Raw genomic sequence first — 27,637 nt, forward strand, 5'->3', positions numbered from 1 at the left:
TAGTGGAAATAATGTGACTCAACTGGTCCCCCAGATATCCAACAAAGTCTTATTGTCATTATTTCTCACATAAAGGGTATTGGTTTAAGTCAGAAATACATATCCCTAGAGTTCACCGGCTTTGAGGGAGGAATTATACCAATGATAATAAGGTGTACCAAGTACTTAGTACTAATGTGCCAATACTCAATAATCCAGGTAAGAAAACCAAAGAAGGTTGAGTCAGTTCATCTGGATACAACGTTTATGGACAGATACGTTTCACCGCTAATCTAAAACCCTTTTACACCACAATTAGCGCGTTTAAGCGTGTTTTTAAAACGCGGGTAAACCCGCTAAAAATAGGCAGGCGAGTTAGTCTCTTTCTTTTTTCTTCCTGCAGCGTAATTGTTGACGTCATGACGTCCGTGATGTCACGGACGCGCCGGAAAATAGGGAAGTAAACAGTAGAACGCAGCATGGAAGCCAGAGAGACGGCGGTTGACGTTACTCTCTTATATCTTGTACTCCAGTCTCTCTCTTTCACACCATACAAACTCAACGCAGACTGAACGATGTTCGAGCGCTGCTTGAAGGAAGACGCTGTACCCACAAACAATAAATGTTTTTCCTCAAGTTGCCGGCGCGATTTTATGACGCACCGACAATGGTGCTGCGTCATCGCGCAAATTAGCGTGTCTACGTCTTCAGTCTAAACTAAAAAAAAACAAAAAAACTTCAGTCTAAACTGACTGCAGGTATCCCCACCCTTATAAACAATACAGTACAATAAAGTGCCTAACGACCGAAACCAACCACCAGTTTCAAATATGGTTGTGATTGCAACAATCCCTAATCCTCTGTGAATAGTACATGTGATCAATGGTCACACCCATATTAGCATATGAAACTGGTCGTCGGTTTCAGTCGTTAGGCACTGTATTGCACTGTATTGTTTAGAAGGGTGGGGGTACCTGCAGTCAGTTGAGACTCAAGATGTCACTTAGTTGAGTGATGAAATTTATCTGACAATAAACGCTGTATCCAGATGAACTGATTCAACCTTCTTTGAATGTACTAAGTAGTTGGTGTACTAAAGTACAAAATTATAAGTCCCCGAAAACACTCAAATTGTGACAAGTTCCTTGTAAAAAAAATAAGAGTGAAAAATTCAAAATCTCAAAGTGCCCCTTCAACTGGCACAGAGACCGAACGAGAGAGAGAGAGAGAGGGCGATTTACCTTCTACTACTCCATAGCCCACTGTGTTGGCATTGGGAGAAAAAGAAAGATGGAGGGAGGGAGAGAGAGAGAGAGAGAGAGAGAGAAAGAAAGATAGAGAGGGCGAGAGCCAGACAGCTGCTTTAAGATTGAGAACAGCTCAGAAAACTCTCTCGGACAGACACACACACATGGACACTAGTGGTGATGAAAGCATTAAAGGTCTTTATTTCATTTAGGCTTTATGTTCAAGCAATATGACCTTGAATATGAATGGACTGATTAAATGAATGAATGAATGAACAAACGGCTGAGTTGAGACCGCCTTATTTGCAGTGATTAAATCTTATCAAATAGAACAAAATGTTGGCAGTGATAGTACACATTCAAAGATGTATATTAAAAATCCAACAGCATTACAGATCAATTTTACGGCAATGGGTTTTTACGATGTCTTTCTTTTGAATTTCAAAGTATCACACACCAACGCACACACAGAGGAAAATATTTCTGGACCGTGATCGTATTGGTAAAAGGAATTAACAGAGAAAAGAGGAGGAAGAGCAAGAGCAAGAGAAGGAAACACAGGTGGAGATAACAAAAGACGAACGTGAAGCATGGCGAGGAAGAACACAGATGCAAACTGGCCACACTTTACAACACAACTGGTGGAAATATCCACGCAAAAGGACACCAGGTTAAAGCCATTACTTGCAGATAAAACAACCGAATTAAACTGAAGTCATTATAACTTGCAGATTTCTGGTCCAGCTCATACAAAACGCTCCCATTACCACCATTTATAAGCTTTTGACTGGATTTCTTCATATTTAGATAAAGATACAATCACTTCAGTCCAATCGTCATGGTCGATGGTCTGTCTGGCTTGCAAAACCTGGCCCAACTAGTCTAACCAAAATTTGACCAAAGCTGGCCAAAAACTTTTCCATAAAACCCCCAAGAGGGGTCGGCTGTTTCGGTTTCTGAATAAAATGTTCTTTGTTTGGTCCGGTACCCATTCTTACTGAACGACATTGTAATAAAAAAAAACAATGTATGTATGAGAAAGTAAGTATTTGAGACAACAGTAAGGTGGAAAGTGGACGTTATTTTGCTGTTCCCTCATTGCTGTGCCGATACTACATGCAGACTTACAGTGCTGAAGCTAACCCGCACGAGAAACAGAAATCTCTCTGGCAAAAATGATCTGGCAGATGTAGTGTAGCGAGAATAATCGACGAGTTTACTTACTGGAGGGCATGGTGTACGTATCCTCTTCATCCACTATCTCAGCATAGTCATCCGTCTCTGTAAGAATGGAAGCACAACCACAAGCACACACGGCAGAGACAGCAGTCAGCAAGCCTGTATTTTCATAAAAACTAACACACACAAGTCAGTACACACATGACTGGCAAGTCTTAAACAACACACATACACAAAATGCATACATATACACACACACGTGAACCCCCACAAATGCAACATTCACACGCCGGTCAGTTTACCATGCGTCCGCTCTGCCACGACACAACGCCGACTTCCAAAGACACGCGTTTTGCAGCCAAAACAGACCAGACTGGTCCCAAAATAAATTAAAAAATACCTAGCAGCCGAACCCCAACGTCCTACAAGCACTGAAGCACTGTGCAGAGAAACACCCACGTAGCTCGCTCACTCTCTCTCTCTCTCTCTCTCTCTCTCTCTCTCTCTCTCTCTCTCACACACACACACATACACACAAACACACACACACACACACACACTTGGCGGATAGTGTCAGCTGAGCATGTGTTGTGCATATCTGTATGCCTGTGTTTGAGAACAGCTGGGCTGCAGGCATGGGGTGCTGGTGGTGGACTGGAGAGAGTGATACAGAGAGAGAGAGGGGGAGAGAGAGAGAGAGAGAGAGAGAGGGAGGGAGGACGAGGAAGGAAGGTACAGAAGCAGAAAGCAAAAGCCAGAGGCGAAAGATATAGGAAAGAAAGAAAGAATGCATGCAACAAATGCATGTGGAGAGACAGAGACAGAAAGGGGAAAAGCGGGAGAAACGAAAGAAAGTGAGAGTCCGAGCGATGAAGAAAGAGAGTCCGAGCAATGAAGAAAGACAGTCTGTCATTGACCCATGTTGTGGTGATAAGAGTGAAATACGTGTTCGGACCCCGACATGGGGATAGAGACGCAGAAATAAGAAAAGGAGGAGAGGGAAAGCAAGATAGGGCGGAGAGATGAGCGGTCTAGTGGAGACCACATGGTAGTGTTTAAAATAAAAGGCCGCTTGCAGACTCAGCTGTTTGAAATAGAGCTGAAACACCTGTTGTCCCGAGTTTTACCCTCTCCTTTTCATCGAGCACTTATCAGGTCCTGTGGGGGGTTCGCTCTGCAACGCCGACCAAATACTGTAATCTCCTGGCCAACATACCATGAACTAAGTAACAAATTGTGGGCTGTTTGGCGTGTGAGTGCCAGCTAACAAATTACCCCCACACAACACCGTGTAAATCAAGTTGGATCACACCAAACTATTTTTAGTACGCGTGCTCCAGAGGGAAAAAAGTATGAAAACATGGCAGTGTTTTCATCCGATGGCTTAGAAATCCTTTATAAGTCGCGGCATATGCTTCCAATAAGATCTGATAAAAGGAGAGCTTCAATTTACCTCCAAAACTCTGCTCGAACGACCCCGGGGCGTAAAGAAAAGTTACTGTGAAGACAAATGTGGGTGTTCATCAGCAATTTTACTGGTCCCAAAAAGGTTTTTATATTCAATTAACTGGCACAAAACAGCACGACATTTCAACCATCTGTTACGGTTTAGCTGATAATGTACACTTTGGAAGATAGTCGACGCCGTCTGTCTCGAAAGTGTTCATCTAGACTGACTTGGTAGCGCAGAACCGTCGGCTTGAAAATAACTTCACAAATCAATCAGTCATGCTACGGTTTTTTTCGGTCCACTCAGCACTTTCGCCCTTTGTGTTAACATTAAAACTTTTTTTTTTGTGCGGCGTAAAGTAATCAGAGAGAGTCTCCCCGTGCAGACATGAGTTGGTGCAGTCAAGTCAGTTTGCAGTATAAAGTGTATTATTTGTATTGCTGCACATCCAGTGCCTTGTGGTCAGGGGTTTGTTTTGAAGCGCCGTCTCAGTGTTTCTAAGTTTGACTGTTCTAACTCCGTGTCACTTCCAATGAAGAGAAAACGCACGTATGTGTGTGTGTGTGTGTGTATGTGTGTGTGTGTACGCAAGCGCCTAGCTAACCCATTATAGCTAGGAATGTGGCCGCTCTCAAATCCAGCAAACCTCTCCCTACTCCACTCTGTCTGGATTGGCTTGTGTGTGTGTGTGTGTGTGTGTGTGCGCGCGCGTGTGTGCGTGCGTGCGTGTGTGAAGCCTTTGTGGACAGAACGAGAGAGGGGTTTGGAGCGGTTCCCTTAAAGAGGAATACAACTCAATTTCATAATTCACTGTTGGTGTGTTATTCTTGTGGCCTGGTGCGGATTTGAAAGCTTCAAGTCGGTGGTGCTGCAACTCTGAAACATGGACTGACACACAGCTACACACACACACATACACACTGAAAGTTATACGCACACAAAAATAAAAACACACATTGCACATACACAACTCTCCGCTGGCACATACTATTAGTAAACTGCAGTAACAGAGAAAACACAAATAAACCACTGGTTTTGACTTAGTAAGTGCATGTTACCATGCACCCGTAGAGATAACGGTAATGACTAAAGGCATGTATGCACACCCATATGCAACCACCCACCCTCACACACACACACACACACACACACACACACACACAACCACACACACTCACACTCGGACGCTCATCTCGGGGTACATCATGTGACAGAAGGGAAGACGAGGGATAGGAAACAACAGATTAGATTAATAAACAACAACACTTTACCGTCCCCGCTAAGATCTTCTGCAGGGTCCAGCAGAGCATGCAGGAGGAGGAAGAAGGGTCAAAATGGAGCGATATCAAGGCAAAGAGAGAGAGAGAGGAGGAGAAGAAAGAGGAAAAGAGGAGAGGTTAACTCACATAAAGCTGTAGAACAACAGTGGAAGTAAAACGGGAGTTCAGCTGGTAAATAAAATGCATAGCAAGCAGTTAGTTCGGATCGAAACTAGTACTCATTCAGGAACGGGGTAGAAGATACCCACAACAGTGTGTAAATGGATGATGTAACATCGACCGATGACAGCGACAGCATGGCACTGGGCATCTGTCAACATTTGGGCTTCTGTACAGCGTGAATACAGCACGCCCGAGTTGTCGCTGTGTAAATATTTGTATGCAGGGCCATTTAGGTGTGTAGCAGGGCTAGCATGAAGTACATCCAGCTAAGAGAAGCATGCTGGGGGAACGGCTCAGATGCTCGGCTGGAGTTACGCCTCACCGCAGATCTTGGGTTGAGATTTAGGCCCAATTAAAGCATCCCACGCACATCTAGAATATGTCATGAGGGATCTGTTATGGTTCAAGATCATAGTTCTCCAACGTTTTCTCAAAGCAATTTAATCTACCATAAAACATATGGGATTTTTTATCTTTTATTTTATTTTATTTTAACTACTGGACCTGTCAGCCGAAGATTTTCTGTGCAGTTATGACTGTATGATGAAGAACCTCTCGTGTTTGCAGTGATTCAAAACCCTTGGAAAAATTTGCTCTGGACGTCAAGGTAGCGTGGCGGTCACTATTCCGTTGCCTACCAACACGGGGATCGCCAGTTCGAATCCCCATGTTACCTCCAGCTTGGTCGGGCCTCCCTACAGACATAATTGGCCATGTCTGCAGGTGGGAAGCCAGATGTGGGTATGTGTCCTGGTCGCTGCACTAGTGCCTCCTCTAATTGGTCGGGGCGCCTGTTCGGGGGGGGGGGAACTGGGGGGAATAGCGTGATCCTCCCATGCGCTACCTCTCCCTGGCGAAACTCCTCACTGTAAGGTGAAAAGAAGCAGCTGGCGACTCCACATGTATGGGAGGAGGCATGTGGCAGTCTGCAGCCCTCCCTGGATCGGCAGAGGGGGTGGAGCAGCGACCAGGACGGCTCGGAAGAGTGGGGTAATTGGGCGGGTAAAAAAGTTTGTTCTCATTATTGCCCCTCCCTCTCTCCATTCACTCTCTAGCTCGCTTGAGCAACGCCACTCGCTCTCTGTCGCTGTCTGATCCAAGTCAACCATGTGGATGCGTGACTCACATCTACGGTTGATCAGGCAGCGACTGTTAAAACATGTATTCCCGTACGAGCCCTGAAAGTCCATCGTATTTTGCAAGTCAGCAAATCATTCGCTGCTGATCTCAGCACATGAGAACTGGAGGAACACTGGAGGAACCAAAAATAATAACCCCCGTCTTTATTTTCCCATGGTTAGGGTTAGACCAAAATGGTCGCAGAGCAAACCTTTCCTTTTTGGAAAGTGCAAGTTCATATTCGACTTGGTGACATTCATGCGAGGATCCGCCTAGGAGGCTGCACATCCACAGACTGACAGGCAAAACGTTTTTATTAGGTAGATTTTTTAGCTTGAATGCTGCAAATTAACCACTTTCTTTTCCACATTTCCTGTTCAATTGACTTGGGCACCGCACAAAAGTCTTATAATGGCAGGAAAAACACTGGATTTTCTGTCTGTGTGTGCGTGTGTGTGTGTGCGTGTGTGTGTGTGTGTGTGTGTGTGTGTGTGTGTGTCTGTGTGTGTGTGTGTGTGTGTGTCTGTTCGCTGCTGTATACTACCGGGCATGTCAGTCTAATCGTTTTTGTGCACAGTTATGACTGTATGATCAAGGACCTCTTGTGGTTGCGGTGATTCAAAACTTTTGATACACCGCAATTGAGTGCTAACTCCTCAGCTGGTTTTTCGCCTAAGTCAGAGCACCGGAGAAGGGGAGATACGCAGGCGGTGCCTCCATATTTTCCCCTTCTCCTAGTAGGTGAAAAAAGGGGTGGTCTGTCGCCAAGTCCGAGCACCGGAGAAGGGGAGTATATGCCTGGCGGGGATCTGCACTCTACTGAGTGCACTCCCCTACTGCAAACCAGCTGTTTTCCAGATCCCCAGACCAGACCGACTACATATCTGGTTTTGACAGCTGGCATGACAAAGACAGTGGTGACCACGCTGTGTCCACCTGACCAGTGTAGCATTTCACCCTACATCCAGAAACCCAATATGAACAGGATGACTTCTGATTTAATTTGGTGACTGGATATCTACGACTTGCTAACCTGCTCTGCCTTATAACTTAGAGGCTGTGCAGGACCTATTAAATTAAAATCACTAATTTTTCACTTCAACACAGCGCCGTGTACTCATCTATACATGACTTTTGTAAACCTTCTGTTGTTACAGCTGCTTCCAGACACCGTTTTACACAAGTTAAACTAAACAGTACTAACACAGATGTCAAGCATCATGGGTATAAGTCCCTTATATCCAGTAGCAACTGTCTGCAGTCATACTCATGACTAAGTACTTAGTTATCCCAGTGATTAAATAAAAACAATGACACACACAAACAATAAGCCGTAGGTTTGAGAGAAGTTACTTTGTAGAAGTGTGTGACGTTTAAAGCATAATTCAGAGTTACTTCCATTTTTAATTTCGACAGCGCTGGTGTAGTTATGCATAGCACACCGCAAAACAAAACCAGTTATTGTGTTTGTCTTGTATGCATGTAGTATGTATGTGCGTGTGTGATAAGAGAGAGAGAAAGAGAAAATTTGGAATCTGAAAATCAGATTCCAAATTTTGTACTCCTGGATGAGAAAGAACAATGGCCACTTCTTTTAGGAGAGGGCCAAAGGTCGTACCTTGTGGCACAATATGTGTCAGAATGCCATAGCCTAAGGGTCAGTGAGTGACCAAAACACTGTCAATTACTGTCAGTTGCTGTTCTATGTTTCTGCCAGATCTACGTATTCCTTTTTTTTGTTTTGTTTTTTTGTTTAGTACTCTGTTGACCTGCTTTGCTTTGGCAACATTGTAATTAATGCAGTCATGCCAATAAAGCATCACTGAACTGAATTGAATTGAAGAGAGAGCGAGAGAGAGAGAGAGGGAAGGAGAGAGAGAGATATATATAGAGGGAGAGAGACAGACAGACAGACAGAAGGACAGAGAGAGAGAGAGGGAGAGAGAGAGGGAGGGAGGATGTGTTTGCATGTGTCTGTGAGGCAGAATTAGTCAACCAGGCGATGAAGAACCAGCCAGTTTAGAAGAGAAGCTTATCACCGTAAGTCGTGCGGGTCATGACATGGCAGATAGAGATGTACAGAATACAAAGTCATCCTATATAGGCTTCAAACCCTTCATTCAGATCACAAGAAGCTTTTTTCAGTGAATTCCAAATAGAGCTAAAAAAACAAACAAACGCCTGAACAGGTTGACTCCCACTAACCCCACTAAAAAACAAAACAAAACAAAACAAAAAAAACAACAACCCTGAGGCACGATATGTCTTCGTTTTACAATGAAATTCTGATATGCTTCATTAGATTACGCTGCTGTATGGAAGACCACTTGGGATTACAACAATAGACCCCTTCCTTTCTGATTTTTGTGGACACTCTTTGTCCCTGATGTGTCAGGGTCATCCAGTCATCTAATCGTTTATCAAATCTGTCACTTTTATCGGCCACGTCACGATTTTCCCGCTCAGCCTCTGTGCTAAACCGGGCCGCTCACAGCTGAGGATACCATTGGGTGGCGAATCAGAACAGAAGACAAAGGGGAGGAGGAAACGCCGCGCCTTGGTTGGCTTAGGAGGCGTCGACGTCACGAGGTCTTCAGCCAATCAGGCAGGAGGGGGGGACGGACAGAATGCGAGAAAGAACAGCGTGAATGGATACGGGTACAAAGTGTCGATGGGAGAGACAATGGGAAGGGACGACGGAGAGTGGAAGGAAAAAAAGTTCAGACACACACACAAGGAGAGAGAGAGAGAGAGAGAGAGAGAGAGAGAGAGAGAGAGAGAGAGAGAGAGAGAGAGAGAGAGAGAGAGAGAGAGAGAGAGAGAGAGAGAGAGTCCACAAGGAAAAAGTGCCTGTGAAGAAAGAAGTGGCGAACAGAAAGAGCAAAAGATAGACCCGCTACAACTGACAGAGAAGGGGGGGGGGATAGGCTTGGAAGGAAATGGTCAGACAAAGAAAGGAATTAGTTTTACTTTCACAGATTGTATTCAGTTCACTTTCTTACCCCTCTACTGAGGCAGTGACCCTCCTTCAGCATTCAAACAGCCCCTTGAACCTTACCTGAGACGGAGACAGTTCTTATTCCACTTCTCACCGCTTCCAACTTCTTCTCACTGTTGGACAGTCTGGAGAGGACGGCAGGACAGAACAGAGTAGAAAAGAAATTAGTCAACAATCACATGAAAAATCAGAAGTGAATACTCGGATGACAATGTACAAGGATATATTCAAATCTTGGCGAAAACAAATGAAATACTCCAATGTCATTTTCCAACCCCCCCCCCCACCCCGAAAGAATCCTTCCTCCGAACACCCATTAGTGGTTTAAAACCGGATCCCATTCAAAGACGGATACTTGGACATGCCAAACACTTCTGTTCCTCACGAGCATGCGCCTGTGTGTGCAGCCTCCCAACACTGAACACGCCCCTACTAACGCCGTCCGCTTAAAGGAGAGCGTGCCCCGCTTCTGTGTCACTCCCTCACTCACCCTCTGTCTCCCCTTTGTCTACCAGCACCCCGTTTTCTTCCTCGGCCACGCTCTACCTCTTTTTCTATTTACTTACTCCCTCACTCTCTCCTTTCTCCTTCTGTCAGCTGAGCTCTACTACTATCTCTTCATCATTCCCTCCTGCCCACAGCTGTCGGGGGGGGGGGGGGGAAGAGGGGCTAGAGAGAGAGGGTGGAGAAGTGTTTGAAAAAAAAACCTAAGTGGAAAATATTTGGCTCCTGAACTTATTTCCTTATTTGACCAGAGAGAGAGAGAGAGAGAGAGATAGAGAAAAAGAGAAAATGAGAGACAGAGAGAGAGAGACCAAGCGGGAGAGAGAGGGAGAGAAAGAGAGAGAGAGCACGAGAGGGGGGGGGGGAGTGAAGGAGGCAGAGACATAAGGAGGGAGAGTTGCAGAACTTTTTGTTTAAATGACCAGTAAGCAAAGACTCGGTGTGTAAAAGTGAACCATGAGCTCAAAGCGCCCCCAGTGTGTGGACAACCGTCAGTAAACAATGTGAAACAAACTCAACACAGCAGAAGAGTTTTCAGCACGCTGACTCCTTTTCTGTACCCTCTGAAGGAACTCAACACATGTTGGAAATGTTATATTTCAGTGTTGCAGTGCCTATTAGAGACGCCTTTCCCGTGACCAGCAAACCCCGGCATGGCGTAGACATCACTCTACATCTTTTCTTTGCACACGGCTTCTGAATGTTGGTGACATTACCAACCGGACGCTTATGATAGCACGGCGTTGCACACAAGGTCCTGCAACAAAGCCAAAGGCCTCAATCACACATGTAACCTGCCACCTCGGACATCGGGGGGGGGGGGGGGGGGTAGGCCAGGCCTCTCCATTTAACTACACTTACATAAAAAGACCCAAACGCCGTTAGTCTCATCCTTCACTGAATATCTGGAACCACTACTTTTACAAGACCAACACACATACAGCAAGTAACACAACCTGCCTTTCAATTTCCCCAAAATATCGGCAACACATCACTATGATTACTATATCAATGAGGGGCATGTAAGACTATATAGGCAGCCTACTCTGACAGTCAGTAATATAATCTTACTTTTAGCCAGATGGAAGAATGAAGGATCTGTTCAGAGCCCACCGTTTGACTGTGGTAATGGGAGACAGTGCTGTAAATAAGTTCAGCAGCTTATATATGAAGTGTACCTTGGCTATACCGGTATCTGACATGAGAGAGGCACTTACTTTGGAATCGAAGGCAGCGCTCTTTCTCCCTCTGGTGGACATAAACACACATCAACAACGTCAGAATCACAATTAATACGCTCACACGGTATGATGAAATATATAGAAATTTGTCTTGTTGGCAATAGTGCAGTATTGATAGTTTCACGGTACACACGAACACATATGAGAAACAAGACCTTAAATAGAGGTCAGTTGTGCTAAACAAGGTCATTGTATAGTCAAAATCTAATCAGTCACTCAGATAGCTGGGGTTCAGCTGCAGAGAGGAGCGTAATATCCCATGATACGCTGCAGATGCAGACAGGTCTCCTAACCATGGTATTTCAGGCACACCTCATCACCTCTGCAAAACTTTTAAGAGCTGCAAAGTTGTCTAGAAAAAGCTTCAACTATAATTCACATCGCAATAATCAGAAATGCATTACACTGACTCATAAATTTCACGTGTTCCCACAGAATGTACATTATGGGATTAGCTATGAGTGTTATAGATGGTGCTAATGCTTAAGTTGACTTTGGAGGACGGGACTTCCTTGTGGATTCTAAGAAAAACCAACAGTGCACATGAGAACACACACTTCTCTGTGTCACTCACACAAATGATACATTTGTAAAAAACCGCTTTGATCTGCCAAATCGTTGGCATCTGCACGATTCAAAATGTATCTGATTCTGAATGCTTTTAACAAGGCACACAGAAGACAATTACAATGACCCACCTTTCTGGACTCTGACAATGAAGGAATGGGTTTCCATGGAGACGAGCCGACAGTAGCCATCGATCAGGTCGGCCAAGTTCTCTGCCATGGTCAACGATGCTGTGGTTACCGTGAGAGGCTATGCACACGCACACACGCACACACACGCACACGCACACACACACACACACACAAAGAATGTAGTTTACATCAGTGCCTTAAATAAGATCATTATATGGAGTCATTTCCAAACAAGACAGAGAACAACACACACACACACACACACACACACACACACACACACACACACACACACACACACACACACACACACACAGTGTGGCTTCTAGCAACATCCATACATCAGCAAAAACTTCTATTTCATTCTTGCTCAATAGCAATACATAGCAGTTAAATGGGTGCCACATTCAACCATTATTATCATTATCCAAACCGCTTATCCTGCTCTCAGGATCGCAGGGGTGCTGGAGCCTATCCCAGCAGTCATTGGGGCGGCAGGCGGGGAGGCACCCTGGACAGGCCGCCAGGCCATCACAGGGCCCTCCATCAATATCTAAAACCATTATATGGGCTCTACACATGCAGAACCACTGGCTTATCCCTCCCTCTTCTTCTTTTTCCTGCTTCCCTTCACGCACGCACAAGAGCACACGCACACATACACGCACACACAGATTCATGTACACGGATGGTTGAAGCACATGTTGGTTCTTTAGTGTCCATTAAAAAAGAGAGGCCATATTGACTGAAAGACAGAGAGAGCGCAAGAGAAAGAGAGGAGCGAGAGGAGAGGAGAGAGAGAGAGAGGAGAGGAGAGGAGCAGAGAGGAGAGAGCAAGAGAGAGAGGAGCGAGAGGGAGAAAGGTAAAGACAAAAAGAGACAGAGAAATAAACACTAGAAGAATAGAGACAGAGACAATGACACGTATGAATATAGATAGAGAAAGAGACAGGAGAGAGACATGGGGAACGACAGAGTGAGAGAGACAGAAACAGACAGATGAGGACTAACAGAGGTGGCGTGAGAGAGAGATATTAAAACAGACAGAGAGCGAGTCACAGAGAGATAAAAACAAGTGAGACAGATAGGGAAAATGGGACTGACTGTGTGACTATAAAAATCAAAACTGGGTTGAGTTGAGTGAAATGCTGGCAGAGAGAGTCACTCATGTCCATGGTGGAGGTCACAGTCCGCATATTAGTAATTCAACAATCACCCCAGTGTGTGTGTGTGTTACCTCGGCGGCTCCTGCCACATTGAGCTGCAGCATGCCTTTTCTGTCTTTCTCCTCCATAGCAGAGTACTGGATGGACTGAACCTGGGTGAAGTTAGCTAGATGGGTAGGCTGGACACACAGAGAAAGAAAGACACAAATCAGTGGTTATTTAAATTAAATAATTTAAATAATTTCAATTATTTCATACTTTAAATCATCGATGCATCTGTATATGTGCTAACCATATTCCCATTCATCTATATTTATCAGCATATGTGTGCATTGTTTTTGTGGAAATCTTTGAAAATACTGTGATGTGATACAATCCAACAGGATATTGTCTCACGTGTAGTAAAAATCTGGCAATTTGGCATAAACCATGAAGACATCAGCTGCGCTATGAGAGAACCAGCGCCATGACCAGACCAAGCTTAGCAGCTTTAACTGGCAGCAATGTTCCCTCCACATTCCTCTGAGTTTGTAGCTAACTAGATAATATTCCAGCTGATCGTTCACATATTGTCTGTTGCTATGGTTATGATATCCATCCATTATCTGAACCGCTTATCCTGCTCTCAGGGTTGCAGGGATGCTGGAGCCTACCCCCGCAGTCATTGGGCAGCAGGCGGGGAGACACCCTGGACAGGCCGCCAGGCCATCACACAGGGCTGACACACACACACTCACCTAGGGGCAATTTAGTATGGCCGATTCACCTGACCTATGTGTCTTTGGATTGTGGGAGGAAACCGGAGCCCCCGGAGGAAACCCACGCAGATACGGGGAGAACATGTAAACGCCACACAGAGGACGAACCGGGATGACCCCCAAGGTTGAACTACCCCGGGTGCTCCAACCCAGGACCCTTCTTGCTGTGAGGCGACCGCGCTAACCACTGCGCTACTGTGCTGCCCTGGTTATGATATGAGGAACATTAATTCATATTTCAGCATACATTATTTTACCCTTGCGTCCAGGCCAGCACCATGGACTTACAGAACAAGATGACACAACTCTGCCCATCTACAGCTCTGACCAAACTCTTCTCAGTCCGAACGGAAGGGTCTGAACCGTGATTCTCATTACATAACCTGGTCAAACTCAGCCTACTTACGGCTCTCATTTCAACTGGGGTCGCAACCCATGTTTACACTGTGACGCTAATCCTCATGACACCCGTGTGGGGTATAGGGAGAGCTTTAGAAGATGTTCTCAGAGGGAACTCACCGTGGATCCTTTGTCAGTGAGGTAGCTGATCCCCTCCTCCGGTCCTATAGCTAGTTCCACCTGGATAACCCAGCTAGACTGTTGGTCCAAGTGAGATACAGATAGGTAGAAAAGGGTAGAATTACAAAATAAAATTTAAAAAAAAACGATGAAATGCACACTTAGTTATTTGTTCATTAATTTACAACTTACACAATCAAAAAGCAAGCTCCATCAGCAATGTAGCTCTAATATAGATACATGCCATACCAGATCACACCACTACGTGTCCCTCTAACACAGCTAGTCTTCAGCACATCCAGCAGAGCTGAGTGCAGCAGGGGGCAATACAACGGAAAACACCTACCCCGAGGGCACATTTGAAGCATTCCTTGTCATAGCGGTAAACCGGTGCAAGTATCTCCAGGAACTTCATGATGCTCTGCTCATCGTTAAGGTTGGCAACCTGCTTAAAGGTTTGCTGAATCAACTTTCTGAGAGTTTTAGCCTGGGCATGGAAGAGAGAGAGAGGGAGAGAGACAGGGAGAGGGAGAGAGAGGAGGAGTTGAGAGAATTGAGTTGAAGTAAACCCCCACTTCATTTAAACAATCAGAGCACTTGATGCGGAGCTAAGCAGCTCTGTGTGTGTGTGTGTGTGTGTGTGTGTGTGTGAGGGAGAGAGAGAGAGAGAGACTAAGAGGAAGATATTGACTGATTGACTGGCTGGTAGTCCACTCTATCTCCGGTTCTGCTGAACTTGCCACTTCATTTCGGTGCGGTACTCAGCTCAATAGCTCTACGACGATCAATCAATACAATGAGTTCCCACTCAATTAAACACGAAGTAGAAGAGAGGCCAGCGCTGCCCACCGCTGTGCAGGATGAAGATGACTGCAGCTGGCTCTGGCATCGAAATGACATGTTCAGAGGATGATTTTGTCGTGTCCAGTATGTCACCACACAGCAGACACACACACAGACACTTGTGCGAGTCCACCATTAACAGTTATTACCTATCCACTGTCTTTCACATCTCCTGTACTCTGACATAGTTTAGACACACACACACACACACACACACAGCTCAGACTACACTTAAAAAAACACACAGGGATGAATGTATGCCTATGCACAAGCATGGACACAAATACACACACACAGACACAAATACACACATACACAGGCTTATGTCATGTGTAATCCACTCTGTCTGTCATGCATCTATGAATACCCACACATACTGGAAGATTAAATACCAGAGTGACTTTTTTCATTTCATAGTTCTACATCATTTTGTGCACACACACATTTATATATATATATGTATATATGTGTGTGTGTGTGTGTGTGTGTGTGTGTGCGTGATACTGATGACCCTTTGATCCAATTTTTCTGTTTCTCTTGTGAGCACTTGGTAGAAGTACAAGAGTACACACACACATACACACACACATACACACACACAAGATTTTACATAAAATGCTATATGTAATCTTTTCGCCTTATATAAATGCTGACACACACACACACACACACACACACACACACACACATATATATATATATATATGTGTGTGTGTGTGTGTGTGTGTGAGTGTGATACTGATGACCCTTTGACCCAATTTTTCTGTTTCTCTTGTGAGCACTTGGTAGAAGTACAAGAGCACACACAGACACAGACACAGACACAGACACAGACACAGACACAGACACAGACACAGACACAGACACACACACACAGATTTAACATAAAACGCTATATGTAATCTTTTCGCCTTATGTAAATGCTGATATATATATATATACACTACCGTTCAAAAGTTTGGGATCACCCAAACAATTTCGTGTTTTCCATGAAAAGTCACACTTATTCACCACCATATGTTGTGAAATGAATAGAAAATAGAGTCAAGACATTGACAAGGTTAGAAATAATGATTTGTATTTGAAATAAGATTTTTTTTACATCAAACTTTGCTTTCGTCAAAGAATCCTCCATTTGCAGCAATTACAGCATTGCAGACCTTTGGCATTCTAGCTGTTAATTTGTTGAGGTAATCTGGAGAAATTGCACCCCACGCTTCCAGAAGCAGCTCCCACAAGTTGGATTGGTTGGATGGGCACTTCTTTGAGCAGATTGAGTTTCTGGAGCATCACATTTGTGGGGTCAATTAAACGCTCAAAATGGCCAGAAAAAGAGAACTTTCATCTGAAACTCGACAGTCTATTCTTGTTCTTAGAAATGAAGGCTATTCCATGCGAGAAATTGCTAAGAAATTGAAGATTTCCTACACCGGTGTGTACTACTCCCTTCAGAGGACAGCACAAACAGGCTCTAACAGGTACTATTTAATGAAGATGCCAGTTGGGGACCTGTGAGGCGTCTGTTTCTCAAACTAGAGACTCTAATGTACTTATCTTCTTGCTCAGTTGTGCAACGCGGCCTCCCACTTCTTTTTCTACTCTGGTTAGAGCCTGCTAAAAAAAATCTTATTTCAAATACAAATCATTATTTCTAACCTTGTCAATGTCTTGACTCTATTTTCTATTCATTTCACAACATATGGTGGTGAATAAGTGTGACTTTTCATGGAAAACACAAAATTGTTTGGGTGATCCCAAACTTTTGAACGGTAGTGTATATGTCAGCATTTGTAGAAGTTATTATATACAAATGTTATTATATACAAAGTAACATTTAATCAACTCACTTAACTTTTAAGCAACACACATTCAAGTTAAAGTCAGTCAGCTTAGTCAACATACATTCTATCCGGAGGGAGAAACAGCATGGTTTGCCTGCCATCAGCTGCTTACCTACACCCCAAAGGTGTGACAGCCAGCCGTAGAAACGTTCATTTCGAGGACCTGCCCCACTCTGCCTCTGACTGGCTCGAACCATAACAACAACTCGTGTAATGGCAGGCAACTTGTTATTGTCGTTTGTGGTCACGCTAGTTTTTGCCCTTCTCTCTGTTCCCCTCTTCTCTCTAAGCCTCTCCACACACACACACACACACACACACACACAGCGGAGCAGAGAAGATAGCGTTACTCCAGTTGACGACAACTACACCCGTTACACTACCATAAGGGCAATAAAAGCTTCGCACCCCCAAAAGCAAACACTCCTCTGTAATGGTGACGCGAGTGAACTTGGCAGCAAATACACACACAATAGAAAACATTAACCTTCGCAACGTGTTGTATTCATAACAGGAGGTATGGGCTGGGTCCGAATTGATGTGCCGTTCGGTCCGGATGCGGACCGAGGTCCAGACTCAGAGAAGTCCTGATCTATGGGTTACAGTGAGGTCCTCTAATAGACACATTAGCACACATACTTGCAATAAAACATAGATACATACAGACACACACACACACACACACACACACACACACACACACACACACACACACACACACACACACACACAAAATCCTGAGCTATAAATAACCCCAGATATATAAAGTAGAGATTAGAAAAGATTTAGCGCAGCGAAGATCATGCTTAAAAAACTCCGCTAGCGGGATTTAAGCAGGCACATCGGGGATGTAACACACAACCAGCACAGACGGGTCAATTTTTTCAAGTAATTATGACCGGATAGAGTTTTTCCATCCCTCCACAGATGTGGCTGGGTGCGTTTCTGTTCAGTTTCCCAGCATGTTATTCTCAACAGGCAGCTCGGCATGCAGGATCATGTACAAATCAACACCACTGTAGCTGCCAGAGACTTAGTGCCTTGCTCAAGGACGCGTGCCAAACATGGGGGCTTGAAACCGTGACCACAGGTTAACCCGACGGATTCCCTAGTCACCACGCCATCCTGCTGCTCACAGACGTACGATGACAGGCTCTGAGAGGTGTGTCAGTCACCACCTCAGCAGGAGGCTGGGTCCACCCCGGTGGCCTGAGCAACATTACGCTTTAGGGAGAAAGTCACTGTGAACGGAGAGTCGCTGGTCATCCGCGTGAGAGAAGTGCTGCACTAACGGGAATCCAGTGACCGTAAAAAAGTGACCTCTGAAGCCTCCTGGCTCCTTTGGAGGAATTGCATCACAACAAGCGTGCTGGTGTAATGGCACCTAACCAGGCAAGTCTCTGTTCCAGGTTGAAATCTGAGGCACACCGGCGGAGGTGCGGTCAAAGCTGGGCGTCGGTTGCACTGTAGGAATGTGACCACAAGGAGCACAGACAGGATTCCCGCTCTTCTTAGGAGATACTTTTTCAGGACTTTTAAAGGCCATCTAAAAAGACATTAAACTTGGGGTACGCTTATATGGGTGCAATGTTATGGCATTTGACAGTGCAGCATAACCAAGGTCCTTTCTGGGAGGCATTTCAAGGGACATTCCCTATGTGGACTGTGTAACATTTAGCTGGTCGCCGAACATGCCCCCAAAACTTCAAGCACAGATATGCAATGAGCAGCTAAAAATGTGCAATTTCACCCAAAAATGACACTAAAAATATGCAATCTCAGCAGGTAAAAATGCAATTTTAAAACCAAACTTGACAATTTCCCATGACCTTAATAACATTTTCAGGACATCTGACCAATTTTTGTGTGATTGGTGTAGAGGATTTATATCCTGTGCCAGAAAAATATTCATTAAATTTCATCATTTTCCAAGTGTTTTCCATCTAAAAATGTTCATGCTTTTCAAGACGCGTTGGAACCCTGACAAGACGGGAGTAGGTGGCAGACGGCTTGATCTCTGGGTTTTAGCTCTGGCAGGCCGAGTTCTTGGATCGATCTGTACGTGCTTGTCCTACCCATCCCATCCAGCCTCTGCCAGGGCATCACAGGGTCACAACCCTACCTCCTGTGCCTCCTGCGAGCAATGCTGGACTACAGCTGCGTCTGTAGCCCCAAAACCCCAGTAGGCCCCACCATGCAGAGACATCACCCCTGCGAATGCCCCTCTGCCAAGCAAGGGAGGCAGATGCTCTCTTCGGGACGGGAGAGCAGCCAAAAGCCACTGCTGAGACTGTCGTCTAGGTTCACAACAACACGCACAAGTACTGGCAGCTGAAAGTCGACCCGTGGAGGTGTCTCATGTTCTGCGAAAGCATGGCTGAGTCTCTACTTAGGCTGGGCGTTGTGCTGCTATCTGAAAACAGACGGGTGGTTCTTCACACACTGACCTGGGAGAACGGAGGGACAAAAAGATGTATTTCGATAAAACATCCTGATGGAAGTCCCAGAGACCAATGTCATCTCACGAAGTCTGTCAGTCAGCATTTCATATACACATACAGCGATGCTTCATAGACAGACGCGATGTGGACGAGTCCGTCTTAATGTGTCTCATTTCAGTAGAGATCACTGACAGACTGAAGGGCTAAAGATCACAAAGGATATCACTTAAGCAATAAAGACATCCATCCATCCATCCACCCATCCATTATCCAAACCGTTTATCCTGTTCTCAGGGTCGCTGGGATGCTGGAGCCTATCCCAGCAGTCATTGGGCGGCTGGCAGGGAGACACCCTGGACAGGCCGCCATTAAATCAATCAATAAATAATCAATAAAGACAGATATACCAGTAAAGATAACAGCAGAGAGTTTGTGTGTGTTTCTACATGTGTGTGTTTGGTGGATGTGTAGGAGTGTGTGTGTGTGCATGTGCTCTTACGAGCTCCTGATAAGTTTATTGTTTTAATTCCTCAAATTCCAACACACCCTCGCGAGTATACACCACACAGAAATTGGTCCAGTACACACACACACACACACACACACACAAAGAAGGATAATGTCAGTCTGTAGTGTCCACCCTTCCTGAGAGGAAGTTCCACTCGTGGCTATCTCTTCCCCCATCGCCATGCTGACCACTGCTGAAGAAATGGGCAGACCAGCACACTGCTCGACCAGTCACGCCACCCCTCTAGACCAGTCACCTTTCATTTATTTCACATTTAAATCTGTCACACTATCCCTCTGACAAAAATAGCCAAAACAAAAATATATATATCATGACCCTGACACAGACGTCCTTGTGTTCCCTCTAAGGTGACTTCTACCAGTGGTGGGTGGGAAAAAGTTGAGTAACAACCAGCTAGCTCATTGTTAGGGGTTAGGTGTCTTGCTCAGTGACAACTCGACATCTTTGCAAGGAGGAGCCAAGGATCGAACCGGAAACCCTCCAATTACCAGATGACTTGCTTGACCTCCTGAGCCACTGCCCCCCCCCCCGGTTTAACTCTCATGTTGGTTCAATAAACTGCCCTAATCGCCTTTTTTTTTTGGATGACAAACACTAACTCCAGTTCAACTGTCCTTACTATGACGGTCCATCACATAAACAACTGTGTCCTCCCTTCGTATCAAAAGGAAGCATTTGTGCGTCCTCATAACGTAAACACGGAAAGCCATTAAGGTTTCTGCTGGGATAAAGCGGGAACATTCGGAAGCACTTCAGGATCATTACAGGCCAATTGTACAAATCAATAATCAGCCCGTTGTCCTGGGAGACGCAGGTCTTAAAGCTGGAGGCTACATCTCTGATGTGATAGTTGAGGAAAATAGTTGAGGAAAGCAGCATTTTTATAAATTGTCATGCTTCGCTGTGTCTATCTGGTCGAAACATCTTTTTATCTAAGGATGGGAAGAGGCAGGCAATTCCTGATTTGATATATTACAATGACATTTCAGTGCCAATTTGATTCGTATTGCTATTTTTTCATATATCACTAAATAACAAGTATTGGGATTTGATATTACAATTTTTAAGGCACCGTCGGCTCTTCTCTACGGCAAAATGTGAAAACTGAAACGCTCCAAACAAAATGTAGAACAAAATGGATTTAAACACGAGTATGCGTCCCCTGAGTAAACATTTAAACATAACTCAAATGTTCAGCGGTGTAGAAATAATTTCATCAAGCCTCTTCATGATATCTGTTTGTTGTGTTTCAACCCCCAGAAGGTTCCATCAGTTCACCAGGACACAACGTTTAATGGGAGAAACGTTTCATCACTCATCTAAGTGACTTCGTCAGTCTCCGCTGCCTGCAGGTATCCCCACCCTTATGAACAATACCGAAACCGGCACAGGTGCGTCACAACCAAATCCAGCCATCGGTTTGATATGCAAATTGCCGTGACCATTAACTACAGTTACAACGGCCATGTGTAGTATTCACAGAGGGTTGGGGAATAGTTGCAATCACAGCATTGTAAGATGGTGACAGATGTACTCTTAGTCCCCCCCCCCCTCGATTCAGGGATGGTCATTCCCTCTTCACATAGACGGCCTCTTTGACTCCCCATTCAAACCAGTGTTCCTCCCTATCAAGGATGTGCACATCCAGAGTATCTGGGTAGCATAGCAGTCTATTCCGCTGCCTACCGACACGGGGATCGTCGGTTTGAATCCCCGTGTTACCTCCTGCTTGGTCGGGTGTCCCTACAGACACAATTGGCCGTGTCTGTGGGTGAGAAGCCGGATGTGGGTGTGTGCCCTGGTCGCTGCACTAGCGCCTCCTCTGGTTGGTCGGGGCCCCTGTTCGGGGGGGAGGGGGAACTGGGGGGAATAGCGTGATCCTCCCATGCGCTACATCCCCCTGGTGAAACTCCTCACTGTCAGGTGAAAAGAAGCGGCTGGCGACTCCACAAGTATCGGAGGAGGCATGTGGTAGTCTGTAGCCCTCCCCGGATTGGCAGAGGGGGTGGAGCAGCGACCGGCCGGGACAGCTCGGAAAAGTGGGGTAATTAACCAGATACAACCGGGGAGAAAAAGATGGGTGGGGGGTGGGGCACTGGCCTGTAGAGAGGTGTAGACTGATGTGTTAGCTGTTCTGTGTTGTGTCATCCTCTTGGCCAGTGTTTGTTTGGTTTCCCCGATGTGCAATTCCTGGCAGTCCTCCCGGTACTTAACAGTGTACACTACATCGCTCTGTTTGTGCCGGGGGACCCAATCATCGGGATGGACCAATTTCTGGCGCTGTGTGTTTTGGGGTTTGAAAACAACAGAGACACGGTTATTGGGCATGTATCAAGACCTTGTGCTTCAACATTGCGATTCAAAGGAAATACTGCGACATCAAAATCATCACGGCTTAAGCATCGCAATTCTGCACTGAACTGATCCCCCACCGCACCCCTTCTGTCTTCTGATAGGGCTCTTCTGATGGATCCCTATCGGTCTTTCTCATCTACGAGTAGTCTAGGTTGGAACAACAAATACTTCAGCTGTAGTACCAAGTGTGAGTACTTCAGTGTATCGTTGGGAACAAAAATGAAAATCTCCTCGACTCGTTTTCGGCGCTGGTCCGTGGTTTATCAAACACTACTTTATCAAGCCATCGAAGGTCCACGCCACCCAACCTGCTCCCTCGGCCCGTCGATATGAATGAACGAGCACTGGTCACTTCAACGCTTTCACTACTACCAACACCAATCACTATTTACTATCACAGCCATCTGCCGCAGGGTCTCCGTGTCACTCCGTCCGTTTGTGTGTGTGTGTGTGTGTGTGTGTGTGTGTGTGTGTGTGTGTGTGTGTGTTTATAGCAGAGTCCATTGGCGGAATAATCCCATTAAATGACTACCACTCTTTCATCGAAGCGAATGACAAAAATTCAAACAGCAGCTGCTGTCTCTCTTATACACACACACACACACACACACACACACACACACACACACACACACACACACACACACAAACACACACACACACACACACACACCAATCTGTGTCATGGACATGTCAGGAGAAGTAGCTGTGTCAACAATGACAACTGTGTGCTGATGTGACACATACACAATAATTCAGACACACAGTCCGACAAGCAGACACATGGTAAAGGTAGATATGGACCATCACAGAGGAGTAAGTGTGTGTTGCATGTGTGGGTGTGTGGATATCTGGAGGAGCTTGTGTGTCTCTGCCAATGTACCAATTTTTCACCGTGGCTGGAGAAACGTTTGTTTTTGTGTTTGTGTGTGTGTGTGTGTGTGTGTGTGTGTGTGTGTGTGTGTTTCATGGTTTATTGGACAGGCATCAGAAGAGTGTGTTGTCACGTTTGCCAAAGGGAGCAGAAAATGAGAGCAGAGGAGCAAAGAGGAGAGGTGAGGAGAGCAGGAGAGAGAGAAAAAGTAGAGAGAGGTAGTGGAGAGGAAAGGAGAGAGGGGGGAAAGGAGAAGAAGAGAGGACGGAAGTGTTAATGTGTGTGTGTGTGTGTGTATGTGTGGGGGGGTGTGGGGGGGTGTCAGGAGGGCTTGACAGACAGAAAACGAACCAAGGAGGTGCACACAGAGACTTCCCCCTCCCCGCTTATTGTTGGCAAGACAAAGTGGGTTTAAATATGACCAGGGGGGTTGACACACACGCACACGCACACGCACACACACATTCTCCCCCTCCAGAGCATCTGTCTGTCCGCCTGCTGACACCAAGACCTTTTCAGGTCAGTGGTCTTCTCATTCACACCCACACCCACAACCACACACACATACACAAACACACACACACATACACACAGACACGCACGCACGCACAGACACGTGCCGTAAATGTATCACTGACACAAGACACATTTCCTTACTCACACAAACAAAAAAACTACAGCCATCACACACACCAGGGTCTGCAGAAGAGACAGAAGCCACTATGAGTGTGTGCAGTCGCGATGTGATGCACAGCAACACAACACATCAGCACCAACGCTGATGTGTCATCATGTTTTACCTTCCTATATTCTATCACAGTTTTTCACACTATCACACTTTTCAGACACTTCAGTTCGCTTTCTCTTTTTTTACTCACAGTGGGGAAACTGCCTTTTCATGTCAGCGTTCACTCTCATTTAAAGGGTAATTCCAGTATTTTTCTATCATTCGGGGTCTAAATGGCTTAGAGGGACAAAAATTTGTGGATCTGGTCCAGTGCTGAGCGCCGGCAGCTGTGAAACGGGCCCCAATGTAATCGCTGGGAGCAAGCCCACGTGTCAAAGCATGTCCGCTCAAGTGCTTGTTTTCGCCACTGACAGGCTCAGATTGTTATCGTAAGAGTCCGACAACATTATGGAAGGATGCCTCCCAGAGATCTTCTGGTCTCTGTTGTAACATTCCTTTTAATGCTTCTACTATTTGCGCATGGGGGCACGATTTTGATTGTTTACAAAAGAAGAAGTCACGCCGAATCTTATCAGAGCTGACCATTCATTTGAGGTAGCGTAGCCTAGCCTAGCATAGAAGAACTGCTAGCAGTCATGTATTTCCAAAGTCATGGCTGAATATTTAGTAGCTGATCTTGAGAACGTGGATGAGGCGTTTGAGTTCAATGGCGGCCCGTATTTATCTGAGCCAGAGTATACAGACGAAGAGCTCATAGAAACTGAAGAGAAGACGCGTCCGGGTAGCGTGGCGGTCTATTCCGTCGCCTACTAACATGCGGATTCGGCGGTTCGAATCTCTGTGTTACCTCTGGCTTGGTCGGCCGTCCCTACAGACACAATTGGCCGTGTCTGCGGGAGGGAAGTCGGATGTGGGTGTGTATCCTGGTCGCTGCACTAGCGCCTCCTCTGGTCGGTCAGGGCACCCGTTTGGGGGGAGGGGGACTGGGAGGAATAGCGTGATCCTCCTACACGCTACGTCACCCTGGCGAAACTCCTCACTGTCAGGTGAAAAGAAACGGCTGGCGACTCCACATGTATCGGAGGAGGCATGTGGTAGTCGGATCCCCTCCTCGGATCTGCAGAGGGGGTGGAGCAGCGACCGGGATGGCTCGGAAGAGTGGGGTAATTTGCTGGATACAATTGGGGAGAAAAAGTAGGGGGCAAAAAAAAAAAAAAAAGAAACTGATGAGAAGACGAAGAGCGAAAGGGGGGCAACAGACTGAGGAGGGTGAACCACCTTCCTTGGCTTGCAGTAGTCATTCATTCATTCATCTTCAGCCACTTCTCTGGGGTCGGGTCGTGGCGGCAGCAAGCTAAGTAGGGCACTCCAGGTGTCCCTCTCCCCAGCAACGCCCTCCAGCTCCTCCTGGGGGATCTCAAGGCGTTCCCAGGCCAGATTGGACATTTAGTCCCTCCAGCGAGTTCTGGGTCTAAGTTTCAGTCACAGCTGACTGCAGGTATCCCCACCCTTATAGACAGCCAAACTGCATATGAAGCCGATCGTCGGTTTCCATCATTAACCAACAGCAGGGATACCTGCAGTCAGCTGAGACCGACGCATTCTCTTAGATGAGTGATGACACATTTCTCCCACGGAACTTTTTGTCCAGATGAACTTTCTGGGACATCGGGTCTGCAGTGACCATTCTCCTCTCTCCTCTGCCAGTTGCCCCCCCCCCTCCCGGTCATCTTCCAGCTTAATTCATTTTTACCGATGTTGAAATGGCATCATTTGGGTATAGCCTAACTCTGGTACCTGCAATCAGGCTTGTTAAATCTTTGAACACAACAAAGACGTTGAGGAGGGACACGTATTTTTGTGTACACATGTTGCTACGTCAGATGAAATGACTCGCCTGGGTCGCTGTCCGGTAAATATCGCATGAGATTCTTTGCTCCGCTCGACTGATTCCACACCATAATCGTCAGGAATGTATGAGTTTTTTCTCCAAAAGTCAACAAAGCTGTTCCCTTGTGTTGAGTCTGTCAAAACGACAGCATTCTGAATTATCCGTCAATGTTTCTGAAATCTGGTAAATGACGGAAAAATCAGGGTTAACACAATCCCCAGTGCTAACTCAAACCCATGACCTGAACTGTTTTCCTAGGAATAATCTGATTGGATAAATGAGATGACCGCCCAGAGATGTCGCGCCAAATGCTTATCTGAGAACATCTGAGAACTTTCAGCCCGCCTCGTCTATATTTAATATGTTTAGGCAATCTGTCGCCACAAGGAATTCAAAGACAAAAGCTGAATTAAATTTAGGCTGATATGGCGCTCGGTTTTCCTCTCATAAAGGGTAGCAACATCGCTGGTGATGAGTAATTCTTGACTTCCACCTCTCTCTCTCTCTCTTTCTCTCTCTCTCTCTCTCCCCCTCCTGACCCCAGCACAGCTCTAAAAATAACTGTTCTCACCTTGACCGAGTCCAACAGGTTCTTGGGGAAAAAGCGCCTCAAACCAACATCCTTTCTGGAAAGAGAGAGAGGGATGAGAAAGGCAGAGCGAGGGGGAGGGGGGGCAAATAGAGGGAGGGAGAGAGCAGAATGTTCACAACATTATAACAACAGTCAAGAATGTTAATGGTTAGGACATCAGAGTCCAATTGGACACACACACACACACACACACACACACACACACACACACACACACACACACACACACACACACACACACACACACAGGAAAACGGCATTTGTCTCTTCGTCTGTTCTGAGCATGGCATTTTTCCCCCCGTGATGATAAATTAACAGGACAGACAGAATTACAGAGTGAGAGATATTAACAGATGGAGAGGCAGACAGACGAAGGGAGAAAGTGAGTGAGAGGGCAAACAGAAAGCTCTGACAAGTGCCTGATTACAGAGCTCCACTCATCTCTTTTCCAAAGACCAGGGGGATGCAGAAAAAAGGAGCGAAAGAACAAAAAAGAAAGAAATGCAGGAAGGAGAGAGAGAGAAATGGATATATATATATATATATATATATATATATATATATATATGAATACATTATATATGATATGGATATGTGTATGTGTGTAGACAGAGAGCAGAGAGAGAGAGAGAGAGAGAGAGCGACAGAGAGAGCGAGCGCAAGAAACGAATAGAGGACCTAAAGAGACAAGGAAAGATGGAGGGAGCTAAAACAGGAAACTGGCTAATGACCCAACCTCCTCTCGGGAGAGATGAGGAATAAAGGGGGTGTTGGGGGAGAGAGATAGAGGCATTGCTGGGCTGCCAGCTTACATCATCTCCCCTCCTCCTCTTCTCGGTTCACAATTTCACTCTCTCACTGTTCCACCACCAGACCGGGGTGAAACAGCAGTCACAGTTCTTCTTTGCTCGTTTTAACCTGACTGATTTACTGCACCGCATCGAGATAATTCTGACACGGTCTTTCACAGAAAACTGCGTTAATACTGCTTCCAAATACTTCCTTGCAACTGTCAAAACTTTCCGTCTTAATATCCGCCCATCTGGCAGCAGACGGGTAGGATAAAACAGATTATATGAGGTGTGCATGTACACACACGTTCGATCTCTGGCCGTAGAAGAGACAGTAAAATGCACAGAATGAAGTCATAAGACTTTTGAAGGTCTTCGCTGCACTCTCTTCTAGTCTAAAATATACTTGTTCTGATTGGACGGAGGGGGCGGAGGGGCTGTGAAAGAGAGCACGATAGGGACACATGGAATGAGAGGGCATAGATAAAGCGA

General features: G+C 45.7%; 1 protein-coding gene across 7 annotated transcripts in view; it reads right to left on the reverse strand.

Annotated features, from left to right (window-relative positions):
- The window catches only part of ptk2aa (protein tyrosine kinase 2aa), a 108,438-nt gene that overhangs the window by 34,133 nt on the left and 46,668 nt on the right, over window positions 1-27,637 (reverse strand). For 4 of the 7 annotated variants that reach the window (XM_056297932.1, XM_056297930.1, XM_056297931.1 and 1 more), the window contains exons 7-14: window positions 26,334-26,388; window positions 14,647-14,787; window positions 14,301-14,378; window positions 13,095-13,202; window positions 11,858-11,975; window positions 11,136-11,166; window positions 9,475-9,539; window positions 2,451-2,507 (exon numbers count right to left, since the gene is read on the reverse strand). In XM_056297932.1, coding sequence (XP_056153907.1) covers window positions 2,451-2,507; window positions 9,475-9,539; window positions 11,136-11,166; window positions 11,858-11,975; window positions 13,095-13,202; window positions 14,301-14,378; window positions 14,647-14,787; window positions 26,334-26,388 — 653 coding nt within the window. Of the gene's footprint in view, window positions 1-1,220; window positions 1,242-2,450; window positions 2,508-5,126; window positions 5,145-8,920; window positions 9,008-9,474; window positions 9,540-9,904; window positions 10,015-11,135; window positions 11,167-11,857; window positions 11,976-13,094; window positions 13,203-14,300; window positions 14,379-14,646; window positions 14,788-17,096; window positions 17,114-26,333; window positions 26,389-27,637 lie in introns of those variants that run through there. The other 3 variants (XM_056297935.1, XM_056297933.1, XM_056297934.1) reach the window with 3 other exon arrangements.

The sequence above is a fragment of the Lampris incognitus genome, chromosome 18 (genome assembly GCF_029633865.1).
Source record: "Lampris incognitus isolate fLamInc1 chromosome 18, fLamInc1.hap2, whole genome shotgun sequence".
NCBI classification, from domain to species: Eukaryota; Metazoa; Chordata; class Actinopteri; order Lampriformes; family Lampridae; genus Lampris; species Lampris incognitus.